Consider the following 19,436-nt stretch of genomic DNA (forward strand, 5'->3'; position numbering starts at 1 on the left):
CTTGAGACAGAAAACAAAACTGTCTTTTCTTTACAGATGACATGATTATTAAAGAAACTCCAGGAACTAATAAGTCATTATTGTAATATTGCAGAATATAAGGTTAACATACAAAAGCCAATCATTTTCCTATGTACCAGTTTATTTGAAACTGCCATTTATGTTAGCACCGGGGAAAAAAAAGAGAGAGACAAACACTTAGGTATAAATGTAACATTGTGTAAGATCTATGAGGAAACGATAAAGCTGATGAAATCAAAAACTAAATAGATGGAGGTGTTCTGTATTCATGGATAGGAAGACAATACTGTTAAAATACAGTTCTTCCCATCTTGATCTATGTATTTAATGTAACCTTAGTCAAAATCCCTGCAAGTTATTTTGTGGATTATCAACAAACTGATTCGAAAGTTTATACAGAAAAGCAAAAGGCCCTGAACAGTCAACACAAAACTAAAGAGCAAAGTCGAAGACTAACGCTACCCAACTACAAGATTCACCATAAAGCTACAGTAATCAAAATGATTTGATATTGGCCAAAGAACAAATAGGTCATTGGAACACAACAGAACTCAGGAACAGACACACGCAAATACAGTCAACTGATCTCCGACAAAGGAGTGAAGGCAATTCAATGGAGAAAGAATCATCTTTTCAACAAATTTGCTGGAACGAGTGGATGGCCCCATGTAAAACAATAAACTCTAACAGATTTTATACTTTCCAGAAAAATTAGCTCCAAATAGATCATATAGACCTAAATGTAAATGCAAAACTAAAATACTTCTAGAAGACAACACAGGAGAAAATCTAGGTGACCATGAGTTTGGAGATGGGGTTTTAAACACAACATCAAAAACATAATCCGCAAAAGAAGAAATTGGTAAATTGGACGTTGTTAGAATTTCTGCTTTGCAAAAGACACTGTTTAAGAGAATGAAAAGATAAAACACAGACTGGGGAAAGTATATGTAAAACACCTATCTGATGAAGAGCTTATCCAGAACATAACTCTTAAAATTCAGTAATAAAACAACCTAATTGCAAATTAAAGCCATGAGGTAACACTACGCATCTATCAGAATGGCTCAAAACCCGAAAAATAACGATAGTAATACTGAGGAGAATGTAAAGTTACAGGAACTCTCACGCACTGTTCGTAAGAATGCAAACTGGTACAGCCACTTTGAGAGTTTCTTACACAGCTAAAATAGTCTTAAGATACAATCTAATAATCATACTCCTGAGTATTTTTACCCAATTGAACTGAAAACTTATGTTCCCAGAAAAAGGTGCACATGAATGTTTATAGCAGCTTTATTTAAATTTTAAGTGCCCAAAACTGAAAGTAACCAAGATGTTCCTCAATAGGTGAATGGATAAACAAAGTGGTATGTCCATACCATAAACGATTAAAACATGAGCTATCAAGTCACAAAAAGACACGAAAGAACCTTAAATGCACACTGCTAAGTAAAAAAAGCCAGTTTGAAAAGGCTACACACTGTGTGATTCCAACTGTATGAAATTTTTGAAAAGGCAACACTGTAGAGATCTTTTTAGATCAGCGGTTGCTGAGGGTTCAGGGGAGAGGGATGAATAAAGCACAGGAGATGGTAGAGGATGGATGTTGAAGTGGTAAGACTATTCTGATATTGTAATGGTGAATCTGATTTATGCATTTGTCAAAATCCACAGAATTGTACCCATAAAGAGTGAACCATAATGTAAAAACACAAAATAAGTGTTAAGTGGAGTTCAGCAGGGTTTAACTGATGATGTTAAAAGGAAAAGAATTATGTGGAAATGACAATAATACTGAGAATCCATAGATTTATTTCTGAAGAACCTATTTTTAAGGCTGGCCTGCTTTCAAAATGCAAGTGTAGGAGTCAGGGAACCTATATTCTAATCACTCTGTCACTAAACATAAGCCATTTCCACTTTTTACTTTCTGTCTTTACCACTTCTAAATAGCAGTTGTAAGTCTACAAAGCAAGTTTTGAGTAACATCTCTCTAGTATTCAGTGATATGAAATGAATACAGTTTTCTACCTCCCAAGATTCCCATATAGGTTTAACATCTTCCATAACTTTACCATGAAAAGGACTGAACAGAATGTTCAGACTGATGTGAAGAGAGATTAAGTCAAGCCACCCAGTATTTAATAATAACACTTTTCCTTTCTTTCAATGAAGTGAGTTGACATTAAGAAATGACACATGAGCCCTGGCTGGTGTGGCTCAGTGGATTGAATGCCAGCCCAAGAACCACAGGGTATAGGTTCAATTCCCAGTCAGGGAGCATGCCTAGGTTGCAGGCCAAGTCCCCAGTAGGGGGTGCACAAGAGGCAACCACACACTGGTTTCTCACCCTCTTTTTCTTGCTCCCTTCTCCTCTGTCTAGAAATGGATAAATAAAATCTTAAAAAAAAAAAAAAAAAAAGAGACACACGAGGAAAAGTTACAATTCTTATCTTCATCAACAGACTTTTAATAATGAATAACAGAAAGAATTTATGTTCCATACTGAAAACCTTTATCTCATTTCCAGTTCTTGTTTAATTTGGCTTATATGCTCTCATCATAAACCTAAGTATAAATTTTTTCTGTTTGTAACTATAATTAAGCTTTAATCAAAAAGTAAAAGTTCAAATGAACACCTACTGTGACATACAAATCTTTCAAGTTATATACCTGTTTTTGCAGTTAAGAGTCTTAGTTTATCTTTTTGGTCTAAGTTGTATGATCGAGTAGGTCACCATTTTTTTAACAACATGTCTAGTGATAACACAACCATTAGTATTATTATCTTTAAAAGAATAAAAGAAAAAGGCATAAATAAGTGATAACTGATAATTTTGATAACTGATAATAGAGGTTCATGGTATTATTCTGAAAATTTTCATAATAAAATTTAAAGAAAAAATTAATTAGCAGTGCTTGTCTTTTTCTTTTTAAACAGTTAATGCAATTATAGGCCAATTCATTCATGACTTTACTCCCTCAGCTAATCTTCACTGTTGTTCCAATTATATCCTGTCATGTATGGTAATCATTAACATAACTTCTAAGTGCAAAATATTAGAAGAACTAAACATGGAGTACAAAAAATGCTACTTACGAATATTCATCTACTTGAATGCCCCATTCTCTTCCTGTTTTCTCATCTATTTAAAATAGAGATAATACTATCCATCTACCACACATGACTATTACAAAGAAAAGAATTTTGTAAAAATAATCAGTCATAACGTATGAGCTGCATACAGAAAATAACTCTTAATATTGGTTATTACATTTACCTTTACGTCATTATTTCCTACAGCAATTCCTATTTCTGCAAGGTCTTTCAGTAAAGATGCCATCATCTCAGCTGCTCGTTTTTTCTGGTGGTTAGTCATTTCCTTAAGTTTCTGAAGCTCTGCATCTATACTTGCTAAAGTTGCCTAGTAGATTCAAAAATAAACAGAACAGTTAAATCTACTGAATGAAAATATTAATGCAAATATTGACAGGTATTTCAAGTTTTCCCTTAATACTCTTTTAAAATTATTACTTTTTGCTTTCATTTTCTTGAACTATCCTCTATTCCAGAATAGCTCCCAGTTCAAACTTGAAAAATATTTCTGACCTAACAGACAATGTAAAGTTGCCATATTGTGTTCCATGAAGAGTGGTAATCAGTATTACCACTCTAGGAAGAGCAATAATTAGTATTACTTCACTAATTATTGATGTTGGGTAATGTTTTCAGCCTTGAAATGGGAAACTTCCAAGTTAATTAGATTCAATTTTCATTTACTGCCATAAGTCTGAGCAGATGAATGTTAGAACGGAATTGACAATTTTCTAGATGGTCAGTATATTTTCTTTACTGTCTATATATCTACTTAGGTAACTTGTCATTAAGAAAACGTGTACTAAAGTATTAAGAAGGAAAAAATATCTTACTGATTTTTGATTTAGCTCATCACTAAGTAATTCATATTCCTTAGTTTTATCTTCAACTTCCTGAGACTTCTGATCATAATTGACAGCAAGTTCCTCTAAGGCTTGTAAAACTTCTTTTACTTCTTCTTTAGAGGCATCATTTTCTGCTTGAAGGCGATTCAGTTCAGCTTGCATATTATCCTGATCCCTTCTGGTAGATGCCAGAAGCTATGTGGAAGAGCAAAATCACCAAACATATACAGGTTATTTAAAAAAAAAAAAAGTCTATTTGCTAAGCAAAAAGGGGAAGAAATGAGGATGCTATTCAGTGCACTAACATTAATTCATTCAACATATTTACTGAATGTCTACTACGTGCAGGCACTGCGGCTAGACATTTCGGGAGACAGGAAGAAAAATCAAATAAAGGCTTTGTCACAGAGGAATCTGAGAAGACAAAAGCACAAGTAGAATACAAGATGAAATGTAACAGCCATAAAGGAGGGACAGAGCATAACAAAGTGCTTGGTATTTTAAAAGGAGGGTGGGGGGAATATTTCTGCAGGGAAAGCATAGGGTATGGAGAAGGTGCCTAGGATAAGCAGATTTTAGTCAAGTACAAATTAATGTAATAGACAAAGGCATTCTAGGCTCATGAACACCGTGCACGGAGAAAAAAAAACAAATGCATGTTTAGAAAATTTTCTTTAAAGTTTAGATTGGGGAGGCAACAAGGGGTGACTTCTGAGCTACGCCTCAGGAAACCTTAGTATCAGCATATAAAATCTGAACTGGAAAGATGTAAGGAGACTAGTAATTAGGATACTGTGTGGGAATATTAATAATGGGGCAGAATGCTAATGGCACTTAGAAGCAGGGTCCAGGGATGCTAAATATACTATGATGCACAAGACAAAACAATATAATGAAGAATTACACAAATATTACTAGTGCCCGTTGAGAAAGAATGCTATAGCTGAAATAAAGATGATCTGATAATGGTCGGCATCTTTTCTTATTGAAACTGTACAGTCTTTGCCACCCTTCCACAAAACAAACCTTAAATGAAGGACCATTTCAAAATTATCTCCCTGCTTTGCAGGTGAGATAAAATGAAGGTCTGAGCTAGATGAAAAACTGTGGAGAAGAAACTTTGAAGTAAAGATGGCAGAAATGAACAACAGGTTAGATGAGAGTAGGAATGTGAAGAAGGAATATAAATTGATTTTATTCATTGACATTCTCTTTCTCCTAACTTACACATTATTAAAGACAAAGTCAGGGACTCAGAAACCAGTCTTTTCTTTCCTTTAACAATACCTTTAGGCCTGAACCTATATCTCTGTGTTGAAGTGAATGAGTGAAAATAAAACACTGTATTTTTTTATATTCCTTCCCTCCTTTCCTTGTATAAACACTGTACTTTTCATTAAGGGAGGGGGAGACTAAGGTTATTCCGGCCACTGTAATATGTCTTTCCCAAGGATCAGTAAGAAATGTTTTGGGCAGACAAAATAGCACTGAAATTCAAACAAAACAGGGCTTTTAAAAAATCCAGTAACTATATGTTAAATAGTAGTTATTTTTTAAAATTTATTCTCTCCCTTCTAGTTAGATAGAACTCAACCTTAAATCTTTTTTTTTTAATAAATACTCAGATCTCTTTAGTTACTAATTACTTCAACTTTTTAAACAAGATTTTAAATTTATTTTTAGAGCGGAAGGGAGAAAGAGAGGGAAAGAAACACTAATGTGTGGTTGCCTCTCATGAGCCCCCTACTGGGGACCTGGCCCACAACGCAGGCATGTGCCCTGACTGGGAATTGAACCTTAAATCTTATAGGAAGTCAATCTGTGCTTCAACCCATACGATGTATCAATCTCATAATGTATCTATAATGAAGCATGCACATATTAAAAATTTTTTGAATGTACTCTAGTATATTCTGAGCTCTGTAGATTCCTTCGACTTTTATTTTTCTGGAAATAATATGAAAAATACACAACTACCTCTTCCTGATACAACATTCTTGTCATCAATTTCAATGACAAACTATAAAGCATTGCTGGGGATAATTGAATGGTATTCAACTTACCTCTTCTTGATCTAACATTTGTGTCTTCAATTTCTCTACCAACTGGCTCTGTTGATTAATTTCTTCATCCTAGAATTTTAATATAACAAGTAGCTCACAACCTGGTTGTAACTGTTTCCTAACACAGTATGTAAGATAACTATCCTCCCCAAAATACTTCAAAATTATTTCTCCAAATTCAACATAATTTATTCCAATCTCTTATAAATGTTGAAACAAATGTAATCTCTTTCAATGATCACTAATTATAACACTTATCATACAGTAAGAAAAAAGGCTTACAACCATTATTGTCATGCAATAAGAAAAAAAGCTACTCATTAAGTATTTTAAATACAAAAAATAATTAACATTCAAAGCTATTATTGAAAATAGCCATGCAACCACATCAAACTTGTCACCCCTGCTTAAAATACATAAAAATACCACCTAAAAACAAAACTAGAACAATTTTCTTCTAATCTCTTTACTGCTTTTATTTTTCCCTTCCTTTCTATGTGGGTTCATAATTTGTTATTTTTCACACTACTGACTGATATAATCAATGCAGGAAGATATTTTCACTCTATTCTGTTCCACTATCTAATCATCTTTTATTAGTCTTCAGATTCCTGATTCTAAGAGGCCATTTCAAGAACTCTCTCCATTGACCCAATGCCAAATTATTTAAGAAAGTTATTTTTCAGTTTAAAAATGGGGGGCGGGGGGGGGGCGGGGAAAGACATGCCTCATACAGTTTCCTCACAGATACAGAAACTGTGATTTTCTATTTCTTGTAAACACAATTTTTCAAAAGGCTAACAAAAATCAAGAAAGATGTATATAGGTCATGAGGACCAATAACATTTGAAAATAAAAATATCTATATTAATAATATTCTAAAACAAAACAGAACATGAACAATATCCACCTTGTCATCAAGTTGTTTGTACAATTTAGCAATTTCTTCTTCACACTTTCTTCTTTCAGCATCAGTCAATTTTCCAGTAACTCCAATTGTGGCTGCTGGTTTATCATTAATAATAGCGGTATCTTTATCCACGGCAAAAGCTTCCAAGTTGGCTTTCTCTTTATCAAACTGTTCATCAACAGGCACTGTCTCTCCTAAAATGTGACAGCAGAATGGTCAATACAAATTCACCTGTCTAAAACTAATCTCAATTTTATTCAATTTCAGCAGCTCCTACCAACTTTTCTTATCTGCTTAGTCCCTGAGATCTGAAAAGTTGTAATTATTTTTTGACTCTCCTCCATCTTCTATGACTGACTCCATAAATCCAGTCATCAAATCTTTATTTCTACCCTAATCTAAGCACCTTGTCATCTTGTGACTTTTATAGCTTCCAAGTTGGCTTTTGTGCCTCATTTATTATTTTTGGTAAAACCAGAATTTAATGTAAAAGACTTTAAAATGGATGTTATTTTATTTACATTCATACATGAATCTCAAATTTATAAAATAGCTCTCAATCTGTATTCAACAGCTAAAAATGACAAATTCTTAAGTTATTACCATTACGCCATCGGTTGAGTTCATTCTCAAGCCACTGAATAGTGTTCCGTAGGGTCTTATTTTTTTCTTTTTCTCTTTCATACTTCTTTTTCCACTGTTCTGCAGTTAATTCTACATTGACACAAACTGTGTTCTTAATTGTTTTGGCCCTAAGAGAAGTGATTGGGGGAAAAAAGAATGTGACTGAAATTACTTTCAATTGATATATAATCTTTCTAGGAGAAAACTGTAATTTAACTTAACTATTCTTGTCTAGTTAACTCTAACTAAATACTGAGAGTTTTAATTATTATAGTGCTTTTTCACATTCCAACTAGGTTTGGGTTAGCCCCAACATCTGTGAATAGCATAAAATAAACAAACAAACAACCTGTCAACCTGATGAAGATGAAACATGAGGGCCTTTATTTTCCAATTCCTTTGCAAGGTTGAATTAATAAATTACTCTAAGTCAAAAATAAAGCTATCATTATTTTCCCAGGCTAACAATCTCATATAGATTATTTGAACCCTGTCAATTATGACAACAGGTTAAACATAGGATTATGTGTATTAGACTTGTCCTATACTACCTGATTCAAATGCTTATTACCTTACTGCTGAGTTAAAGCTTCTCACATAAATTTGACTAAGTTAACATTTGACTTTAATGTTTACTAAAACTTAATTCAAATCCAAGCAATCTAAAAATACTGACTTACTTGTATTGTCTAAATTTAAAAGTTGTGTGTAGCACACTAACAATATGAACTGATTTGAATACTGTCTACCTGATATTTTCCTAGATTTAATAAGCAAAAGGCCAATCTATGTTCAAACTTTGTATTTTATTAACAACAAACCTTTGGCCAAAAAGAAGTGTAGATTTTGTTTCTGATTCATTGTATGATGATGGAGAACAGCAAATTACAATAGTGGTTCTACAGTTCCCACCTAATGAATCTTGAAGGATTCTTGTCATTTTACTATCTCGATATGGAACATAGGTCTATAAAAAGAAAGAAAACAGAAACACAGAAAACCAATGGGCTTCTTCTACATAATAAAATCTATTACATAAATATGCTATTTTAAAAAATTACAAAGTGATTCAGTTATTTAGTTTAATATTAAGATGGGAACTAGGATATACATACTAATACTAAAAATACATTTCTAAGAGACAACAGATTCACATATATTGATTCAAACACAGTGAACCTCTCACTCACACATCCATGCACATACGCACACATTTAAGTAATTCCCCATAGGATAAGACAGGGAAATAGAAGGCATGTATACTTACACTACCCTCAGCCAAAGCAGAAATAACATTTCCAAGAGCAGAAAGTGACTTGTTGATGTTCTTGGCTTCATCCAGCACAGCACCTTCAGCTCCTGTCTTACTAACCTATATACAAGATTTCACAAAAATTTTAAGTTTAAGATGATTATATTTGAATTATCCAAAAAATCCAGAAGTCACCAATAACCAATAAAAAAGAAAGAAAATTAAAAGCTTCATGACATTATTTGCCAAGTGTTTACCCTCAGGTACCACTATTTCTCAAGTATAACTACTTCGAGGACTTGAGTCAGTAACCACCTGCACAAGAATGTCATTAAGGAAACGCCAAATTTTATTTTTAGTTTGTGCTCTTCAATGTAACCAATTCATTTACACACACACACACAGCCATAATTTACTAATTTTTTAAAAGATCTATTTTTTGAGAAAGGGGAAGGGAGGGAAAAAAATGGAGAGAAACATCAATACATGAGAGCTACACCAACTGGTTGCCTCTCGCATACCCCCACCAACTGGGGACCTGGCCTGCAACCCAGGTACATGCCCTGACTGTGAAGTGAATTAGCAACTCTTTAGTCCTCAGGCTGCCACTCAGTCCACTGAGCCACACCAGCCAGGGATATAGTTTACTAATTTTTGAGTCCCTTTTGCTAAATTAGAAAAGAAGAACCTCTCAAAATTTGCTAAAGCATGCCCAGGCTGGTGTGGCTCAGAGGACTGAGTGCCAGCCTATGAACCAAAGGGTTGCTGGTTCAATTCCTAGTCTAGAGCACACGCCTGGGTTGTGGGCCAAGTCCCCAGTAGGGTGCACATGAGAGGCAACCGAATATTGATATTTCTCTCCCTCTCTTTCTCCCTCCCCTCCCCTCTTTAAAAACAAATACATAAAATCTTAAAAAATAAATAAATAAATAAATAAAAAAAATTGAATGAATGAATAAATAAAAGAAATAACAAAAAATAAATAAAATAAATAAATAAAAAATTTGCTAGAGCATAAAGTTTATGGAACCATTAGAAAACAGAAACTAAAAATACATAAGCAAACTTGCTTCTTTAAAAAAATATGAAATATAGATATTAATGAATATGTTGCAGTGTTCGTGGAAAACTGGCATCTCACAATCTGCAAAACAGAGACAGGTTTTAAAGGCTGTACATAAGACCTTTGAGTAGAAGGAAGTATGTTATTCTAAATCAGAAGAAACAAACTAGTAGAACAACAAAAATGGTCACAGAGGTCAATATTACAACATTTCAATTTATTTTGACAGAAACTAGAGTCAGACTATATAGGACTGTAATAGTGAAATAATCATTGAAAGGAAATAAATAAATATAACCAGAGCATAAAGGACTAATGGATAGTTACCAGTTTTCATAGGGAGCCCTTTGCCAATATGCATAAAAAGATGCCAAAAATGAGAAGGATATCTACAGAATCTGTAATGACATAAGCTGAAAACATTCTCAATAAAAACATCTCTCGTAAGTCAAAGGTAACACCTATTGGTTGAACTGGACTATGGTCCAAATAACAGAGATCTGAACTGATTACTGAGTTTATATAATCATAAAGCATTGATACCAATGCTTGCAACTCTCAAAAAATGCTTTAGATATATGTAAAAATTTTACCTTTTCACTACCAGCTAAATCAACCAGATAAAGTTTTCCACTCAGCTTTTGCTCCGTTTGCGTGTTCTCTTGTTTTACATTAATAAGAAATATACTGTGACTCCTAGAGCTATGTTCATTCATATCTGCAATGAAATTACACAAACAACTATAAACAAACATGGCTTTTCTTTACTAATAATTTCTAAGGCATTATTTAACATAAAAACCTCACAATCACCTTGATAAAGATGATTTAAGGCAATTTTGTACCTTAACTAGTGTTAATAAGTATTCAACTTACTTGTAACTGCTACATGTCTGTTGGATTTTCCTTCATCTATGGTATCCATAACTTCATCTGGACTACATACAAAACGCTCTGTGCATCCCTGTAAAATAATTTTGTTTAGTATGTCAATATCCTTACAATTTTTATTTCAGGGCTTTTTGAAATAATCACTCTATATTATTTAATTAGTACCTTTACATAGGGGACTCGGTTTTTATCTTCATGAACTGAAAGGTTGGTCTTTGAAACTGAAAAGAAAAAAAAATAATGTTAGCACCACTTCCCTAAACTCTAACACTGGCTGTGAAATTCAACTGTTTCCTTCCCAAAGCAGCCTGATGGCAATAGGTAAACTTTAAAAATATGAAAACATCACTATTAAAATAAGACCTGTAGAAATAGTAGATTTACATAAAAACCAATGTAGCAATATAGAATTTTAGATCCAGTCCAACCTCTACCACCCACATTTTGGAAATAAAAACATTAAGCCAGTGTGGTTCAATGGTTTGTCCCAAAACAGTTTATCTAATTGACAGCTGATAGAAGACCAGAATTCAGGACTCAGGTTCTCTAACAACAGTTCAATGTTCTAATCAGTACTTATAAAACATTGATTAATATCTGCTTTAAATAAGTTATTCCATGTGTCAAAATGCATTCAACAATAACTTTAAAAGAAAAAATTTTAATGTCTGTTTCCTAGGTCAAAAGGCAAGAATCTAACTTACCATCTAATAGGTCCCTTATCTTATCCAAGTAAATTTCAAAATATGAAACCTAAAAGGCAAAGAAATAAAGGAAAAAAGATCGACCAAATACAAATATAAAGTTATTCATTTACTTACTTATTGAATAGTTATTGGGGTCTGAGTGCCAGATACCATCTAGACTAGGGAAACAGAGTTATTAACAACTCAGCCCTAGTTCACATTCTAACCAACAGACCTAAATTCACCAAACTGCTTATATAACTAAAAGCCAATTTCCATCACGTATTTTTATCTAAAATGAATTCAACAAAGTGAGAGTAGTAAGAACCTTAAGTTCCATAAGTAAAATAAACAGCTTTATTTTACAAAGAAGGCAGAACAGGCAAAAGAGACTTGGCTAACTTGTTTCAGGTCATCTAATGGCAGATGAAGAATCCAAGTTTACTAACTCTAATGATCTTTAACTATATCAGTCCATAAAATAATTCTTAAAATATTTAAAAATGTGTTTAAAAAGAAATTAGCATTGATTATACTTGTAACAGAATTATTCTAAGTATAAAGTCAAATATAATGTTTCCCCAAGGATTTTACCTTAATATGGAATTCCAAATTTTCATCCATAGAATAAATATAATTAAAAATATCTTGTACTATTCTTGGAATAATTCCCATGCCTTCTGGATCATGAAGTTTTCCCTAAACAGAAAATAAAACCAGACTTTTAAATCAATTGTAAAGTATGAATTAAAATTCAAAACTTTCAATGTATAATTTACAGTCAGTAGAGAATAGGAATTGGAATTGTTGCCACTTTTGGTGAAAATGGCTTTAAAAAGTATCTGAAAAACCCAATTCAACTATTACACATTTTGGGAAGTTACATGTAAGTATTGTATATAAATATATATATAAAAAAAACTTTGGTAAGTTACATATAAGTACTACACAACCACATGAGTTACCAACTTATCTTGGCCTTTTATTTAGTCATTAGATTTAGATTATCCATGTTTGTAAGTGAACATATTCTAGAAGAAGGTTTTAGCTTTTTTCCATACAAATCTGCATTATTCCTTTCTACTTCAAGTCAAATTCATGCAAATGCTAGGAATATCCTTGTTCTCAGACTTTATGAAAATAAGTTAACAGATTTAAATAAGCTGTCACTTACTTCACATAGAAAGCTCAGCTATATGATAAAAGCAGAAGCTTGGTAGCAGTGGCAGAAGTTTTCTAGAAGCAAATGCAAACAGGTCTACATCTATTATTAATTCTTACCAGAGAAGAATGGCAGTTTAAGGGAGTAGGGAGGGACCAAAGACAGGAGTGAGAAATTAATTGATCTTAATAGAACTGAAAACACATATTAAAATTTTTCCCATTGTAAGGCAATAGAAAATTCCTGTTTAATTCTAAAATGTTCACACTTTGTGGTTATGCTAATTGATAAAACTAGATATGATTTAAAATATATAATTTCACTATTCAAACTCAAGAACTGATTAGATTCTGACAATGAAGTTCCTTGTGTATTATTCACATGAAAACAGAGTAAATAAAGATGTTTAAACATGGTAAAATAATTCCACAAATGATTGAATGTACTGTCTGTACTGCAAACTACATTCAAGTTCAGATTACAAAATTTTACCTCCATTGTGTGTGTCTTCCCAGAGGATGTCTGTCCATATGCAAATATTGTTCCATTGTATCCCTCAAGTACATCTGTAAGAAAGCAGGATATTTTATACTTGAGGGGATTCTTTCCCTTAATCAAGATTCTTAAGAAATTAAGAATGTTAGAAAACACTCTAAAAAAATTCATACACACAGAACCCTTTTCCTTATCCATATGTAACCATAATAAATTTTTTATAGCAAGAATGGTGAGACAGATTCAGATTGTCCTTACACTAATATGAAAGAGTCTATCAGAGTCAAAATTTAGTACATGAAAGATTTATGAAGACATTTAAGAAAGTAAGTAATATATGTAATAGTAATTTTCTTAGTGATTATCTGATGATCCATCTAAGCAATTACTATCCAGCCCAGATTACTTTCTGTGCTCAACAAGAAACAAATGTTAGACCAATACCATATGATCTCACCTTTAACAGGAACCTAAACAACAAAACATAGAAACAAACAAAATATAGTCAAAGACACTGAAATAGAGGACAGGCTGACAGTGACTGGAGGGGAGAGAAGAGGGAATTTCAGGGGAGAATAGGACGGGTGTACAGGAACAAATATAAAGGACACATGGACAAAACTAGGGGGGTGGAAATGAGAGGCGGGGGGGAGGGATGGGTGGGTGGGCTGCAATGGGAAAAAAAAAAGGCAGAAAACTGTACTTGAACAATGACTAAGATAAAATTAAAAAAAAAAATGAAACAAATGTTAAATTCTGTTGCTTATAATTATCAGTTATGCCAGTGTACATCTCAAATGTCATTACATCTATGTTCTAAAGTTTTACATGACCTAAAAGAAAAGAAATGTCCCACCAATTTACATACAGATACGAATTAGCTTTAAAAATAGGGCTACTGATTGGTAGTTAACTTGGGGAAAAACTATCCCAATATTGGGCACAACTAACTAGGTAATAGATTTCTTACAGAAATATTTATTAGTGAGAAAAAGAAGACACCAGTACTTATTTCCCTGATAAAAACTTAATAGGCCTCAAACATTTAGAACTTTCTGTAAAAATCATTTCAGTTTTAAGAAGGAAAGCAAAATAAGCCCAACAATCATATTTAAAATAGATGGAATTGCAGTATGTCAGAAACTCTGAAGAAGAAATCATCTGGGGGTGGAGGGGGAGAAGCACTAGACCCTTCAATTCATTTCCTTCATATACAGTCTTTCTCGGCATGGCAATGTCACACCCTCTGCCTAAGATCTTTTAATCGATCACATAAAATGTAACCATAAGTTCCAAAATTTTTTAGATCTATACAAGGTCCATTCATGATATGATCAAATTATACATCAACTACAATAGGTAGTTAATATTTGTAGGTGAATGAATAAGGGACTTTCCCAAGAGTGCATCAGTAGCCTGTATCTATATGATATTATAGTACATTTGTGTTATGTGAAACTATATAATACAAGGACTCCTAGGAAAGGGGGTATTGTAGCACATTGATATTTGGGACATCAAGCACAACTTTAAGAATTTTATATGATTACAGAGATTAGGAAATACTCAACATTCAAACACTTACTGAGCACCTGCTATGACCTAGGCTCTTCTTTGGGTGCAGGGGATATGGCAGTGACTGAGTAGGTGATTTCTAAATATGCCATGCATCACCCAAAGTAATGAATTTTATATCAAATAGGAAAACAATCACTTTTTTAACTAATTTAGTACCTATTTCTGACTTTGCTTTCTATAGTGATTTAACTTCTAATTACTTTACTGTTTGCTTTAATTATGTACTGTTTTCTTTAATTATGTTTATTTTTTTCATTAAAATGAAAAAAAGTACGCTGGATAAATGGGAAAGATCACAAAGAAAATTTTACTTATTGCTGGGACGAATTAGCAATTTAAATATATTTACCTTTAACAATCTTCTTTGCACAGTCATTATAAACTTGCTCTTGAGACGTGTTGGATTGGAAAACCCGATCAAAAGCATAAGGCTTGGTCTGAAAAACAGAAACAAAGCTTTCAACAATGCAAATTAAGGGTGGATGGATTTCTAATCTCCTTCAAAGACATCACTGTATATATTACCTTCACAATAGGATAGCTAAAATACAACATAATCATGACTCCAGAAAAAGTCCCGGACATATGGAATGCTAGGGATCCCCTACTCCTTAGGTCTTAGCAAAAGAGGGAAGGGAAGGGGAAGGGGGAAGGGAGGAAGAAAGAACACACAAAAACAAAACCTTATTTTTGAATGCACAATCTTCCTCCTCAAAGCTTAGGATAATAGTAAGAATGAAGCAGACATTCCTAAAGGCTACACAAAGTCATTCCTAATCACCCTTGCCTTTGCCACCTTCCACTAGATAGGCTGGAAAGCCAACCCCCTGTTAGTCTAGTCTCCTTGCAACTACTGGCCACATGACCCAGTTTTGGATATTATGAAGTAAGTGATGGTCTGCTGGGAGGTCTTAGAGAAGGGTTTTGTTTTCCTGATATAAAGGACCATTTCAGCTGAGGCTGCCCTTTCTCCTTTCTGGACTAAATGGAGTTGTAAAATCTATCCTGAAAACATGACAAAAATGATGATGAAAAGTCAATAACTAAGGAAGACAAAGGATAACAGAGTCAATAAACAGTAGCAGTGAAGAGCCTATATCCAGAATTTTTATAAGAAAAATAACCTCTTATTTATTCAAACCACTAGTTGTTGCTTGTTTTCCCTATGCAGCTGAAAGCATTCCTGATGGATATACTAAGAGGATCAACTCTGGTGTAAACTGAAAGTAGACATGTCAATGTCTAATTATTCTTTGGCTAAGGCATATATAAAAGTGTCCTTTTATTAAAATGCCACTGTCACATTAACATGTAAACCTACAGATGTGGCAAAAAAGAGAGCAAATCTATTGTTTTACTGATTATAAGATGTATTCATGATTAACAATTCTGGAAACAAACGTAAGTACAACATTCAAAATAGCAATCACTATGTTTTTTCTCAAGATGGCAACACAGTAGGTAGAGGCTATACTTATCCCCTCCCAGGACCAAACTAGAATTACAGACAAATTATAAAACAATCATCCAGAATAGCTAACTGAAGAATAGCTGAGGAGGAATCTTGTAGCCAAGGATTTATAGAAGCTATATAGAGACTGGAACAGTGGAGGCATGAAATGGGCTGGCACCGCTCCCACGGGCAATGGCTTAGGTTCTGGAGGAATGTCTTAGATGCAGGCAGTGTCCCCTGAAAATTGTGGGGTCTAAACCCCAGGCTGGGCTCCCTAGTCCAGAGCACTAGATCTGGGAAGAGGTACCCACATAACATTTTACTATGTAAAGAAGCAGTGTTTCTTCTGTCTGCCAGGGAGAGATAGGAGTCTGCTGGAGACACAGGCACATAAAAAGTCCACACACAAGATTTCATTCACAGCCAAGCAGACTAGAATCGCCTGAGGGGAGTCTGAGGTTTATGGCTCTGGGGAGGGAGCTGGCAGGACAGCTGCCAGGATCCCTATGCTGAGTCATTCTTTCATACCGCAAATGCCATCTTTCTTGGGTGGAGCAATCCCCTCCGTGTGACATCAGCCTAGGCAAATGTAATTGCCCCACAGAGGCATCAGCTGCCTTGGCCAAGGTGTAGAGGTCTAGGCAGACTCTGGGGGTGTCAGTGAATGAGTTGTCTGGTTCATGCCCCCCACTACCCTGTGAACCTGACTGGTGCTTCACCCACAAGGGATATCCAGCAGAACCACCCTCCCATTCTCCCAGCTTCCAGCAGCCAACCTCCAGGCCCCACCCTGCTGAGGGCAAAATCCAAGACAGACAGGGTCTGCATGGCTCTGATGAGGGGACCACACCCACCACCTTCCAGAGGCCTGACTGGCACCACCTCCTCATGGGAGATTATCTAGCACCATTCTCCCAACTACACCAGAGGCTCTTTCAGCAAATGAGTGTACCAGGCAACTAACAGGTAGAGGCAGATCTTGGGGTGCCTTGAAACTTTTGCGGACCTGCCCCCAGGCTAGGTGCTAAATAAAGCTGGCCTTCATTTGCAGCTTGGTCTTTCCTGCAAGCATCAAAGCTCAAGTAGAGGCAGCCACAAATGGTGGATTGCTTGTAGCTCCAAACAGGTTGCTGGAGGCCAGTCATAAAAGCATCTGACATTGGTCACCCCAGAAAGAATAGGAGTCACAGCATATCTAAAACACAGAAACACCACAGAGAAGCAGCTGAATGGGGATACAAAGAAACAGGCCCCAAACAAAAGAGAACTCTCTAGAACAAGAGTTAAATGAAACAAAGTTAACAGTTTATCAGATACATGTTTCAAAGTTATGGTTTTAAGGATGCTCAACAGCATAAAAAAGGATACAGAAACCATAAAAAAAAGTCAGAAATGAAGAACACAGTATCTGACATCAAGACAAGGTAGAAACAAAATGTTCAATCAGAGCAGCAAAAAGGAAAAAAGAATGAAAAAGAATGAGGGTAGTTTAAGGCCAGGGTTCCCAACCCCTAACGATGGGTACTGGTCTATAGCCTGTTAGGAACTAGGCCAGGAAAGAAGCTCACCTGAGCTCCACCTCTTGCGCCCCATCCCACTCCCCACCCACTTCTACAAAACTGGTGGTCCCTAGTGCCTGCCAGTTTAAGGGACATCTGGGACAACACAGAGCAAGCATATTAATATCCACAAAAACAAGGGTACCAGGAGAGGACAGAGAGCAAGGGATTGAAAAACTATCTGAAGATACAATGACCAAAAGCTTCCCTAACACAGTGGGGAAAAAAATCAAGACACTCAAATCCAGGAAGCACAGGAACCCCAAACAAAATGAAACCAAGAGGTCCACACCAATACACATCCTAATTAAAACAGCAAAGGTTAAAGATGAAGACAATCTTAAAAGCAGCAAGACAAGAAGTACATACATTCCAACAGTCACTTTAAATGCAAATGGCTTAGATGTTCCAATCAAAAGACATAGGGTACAGCCCTGACCAGTGGGGCTCAGTCAGTTGGGTGTTGTCCCACAAAGCAGAGGGTCACTGGTTCAGTTCCAGGTAAGGGTATGTGCCTGGGTTGTGATTTTGGCCCTGGTCAAGGCACACAGGTGAAGCAAGCAATTGATGTTTGTCTCTCACCTTGATGTATAATTTTTGCATGGCAAAGTAAACCAGCAACAAACCCGCCTACCAAATGGGAGAACATATTCACAGATACATCTGATAATGGCTTAATATCCAGAATTTGTAAGGAAGGTATAAAATACACACGCACGCACACACACACAATCCAAATAAGAAACTAATAAAGGACCTGCATAGACACTTCTCCAGTAGACACATGAAGAGATGCTCAAAGTCACTAGTCATCACAGAAATACAAATGAAAACCACAATGAGATATCACCTTACCCCTGCCAGAATGGCCATCATCAATAAATCAACAAACAACAAATGTTGGCAAGGATGTAGAGAAAAGAGAACCCTTGCGTACTGTTGGGTGGGAATGCAGACTGGTGCAGCCACTGTGAAAAGCAGTATGGAGGTACCTCAGAAAATTAAAGCTGGAACTGCCTTATGACCCAGCAATTCCACTTCTGGGAATATATCCAAAGAAACTCAAAACACTAATTTGAAAGTATATATGTACCACCACTAATAGCCAAGCTGAGTGGATGAAAAGCTGTGGTACATTTATTTACACAATGCAATACTACTCAGCCATAAAAATGAAGAAAACCTTACCTTTTGCGACAGCATGAATGGATCTTGGCGAGTATTATGTTAAATAAGCCAGTCAGAAAAAGACAAGTACCATATGATTTCCCCCATAAGTAAAGTCTAATGAACAAAATAAAGAAATTGGAGACAGACTTGTGGATACAGAAGACATGGTGACAGCTATCAGAGTTAGGGTAAGAAGCATGAAGGAATTAAGCAAAGAAAATAAAAAAGACTGGTGTATACAGACAACAGTATGGTGATTACCAGAGAGCAGGGGGAATGAGGGTAGGTAGAAAGGGTAAAAGGGGGATAATTGGTGATGGAAGGAGATTTCACTTGAGATGGTAAAACAACCAATACAATATACAGATGATGTACTGTAGAATTGTATGCCTGAAACCTATATATTATTATCACCCCAGTAAATTATAAAAAGTAATAATCACCATTCAGAGAGAAACCATGCTATTTTTTCCATGCAAAAAGAAAGTAACTCTTCCTCCTCACTTATCCAGCAAACATTTATTTAGTATCTATAAGGTATTAGATATAATAGGTCACAATTTT

General features: G+C 35.0%; 1 protein-coding gene across 4 annotated transcripts in view; it reads right to left on the reverse strand.

Annotated features, from left to right (window-relative positions):
- The window catches only part of KIF5B (kinesin family member 5B), a 38,839-nt gene that overhangs the window by 14,251 nt on the left and 5,152 nt on the right, over positions 1-19,436 (reverse strand). For all 4 annotated transcript variants that reach the window (XM_045820075.1, XM_045820076.1, XM_045820078.1 and 1 more), the window contains 14 exons: positions 15,040-15,127; positions 13,110-13,183; positions 12,050-12,154; positions 11,474-11,522; positions 10,935-10,990; positions 10,755-10,842; positions 10,472-10,596; positions 8,831-8,935; positions 8,385-8,530; positions 7,543-7,691; positions 6,940-7,133; positions 6,030-6,098; positions 3,955-4,161; positions 3,306-3,449 (listed from right to left, as the gene is read on the reverse strand). In XM_045820075.1, the coding sequence (XP_045676031.1) occupies positions 3,306-3,449; positions 3,955-4,161; positions 6,030-6,098; positions 6,940-7,133; positions 7,543-7,691; positions 8,385-8,530; positions 8,831-8,935; positions 10,472-10,596; positions 10,755-10,842; positions 10,935-10,990; positions 11,474-11,522; positions 12,050-12,154; positions 13,110-13,183; positions 15,040-15,127 (1,599 nt within the window). The remainder of the gene's footprint in view (positions 1-3,305; positions 3,450-3,954; positions 4,162-6,029; positions 6,099-6,939; positions 7,134-7,542; positions 7,692-8,384; positions 8,531-8,830; positions 8,936-10,471; positions 10,597-10,754; positions 10,843-10,934; positions 10,991-11,473; positions 11,523-12,049; positions 12,155-13,109; positions 13,184-15,039; positions 15,128-19,436) is intronic.

The sequence above is a fragment of the Phyllostomus hastatus genome, unplaced genomic scaffold, assembly GCF_019186645.2.
Source record: "Phyllostomus hastatus isolate PE091 unplaced genomic scaffold, TTU_PhHast_1.1 phas_scaffold_39, whole genome shotgun sequence".
Classification (NCBI taxonomy): domain Eukaryota; kingdom Metazoa; phylum Chordata; class Mammalia; order Chiroptera; family Phyllostomidae; genus Phyllostomus; species Phyllostomus hastatus.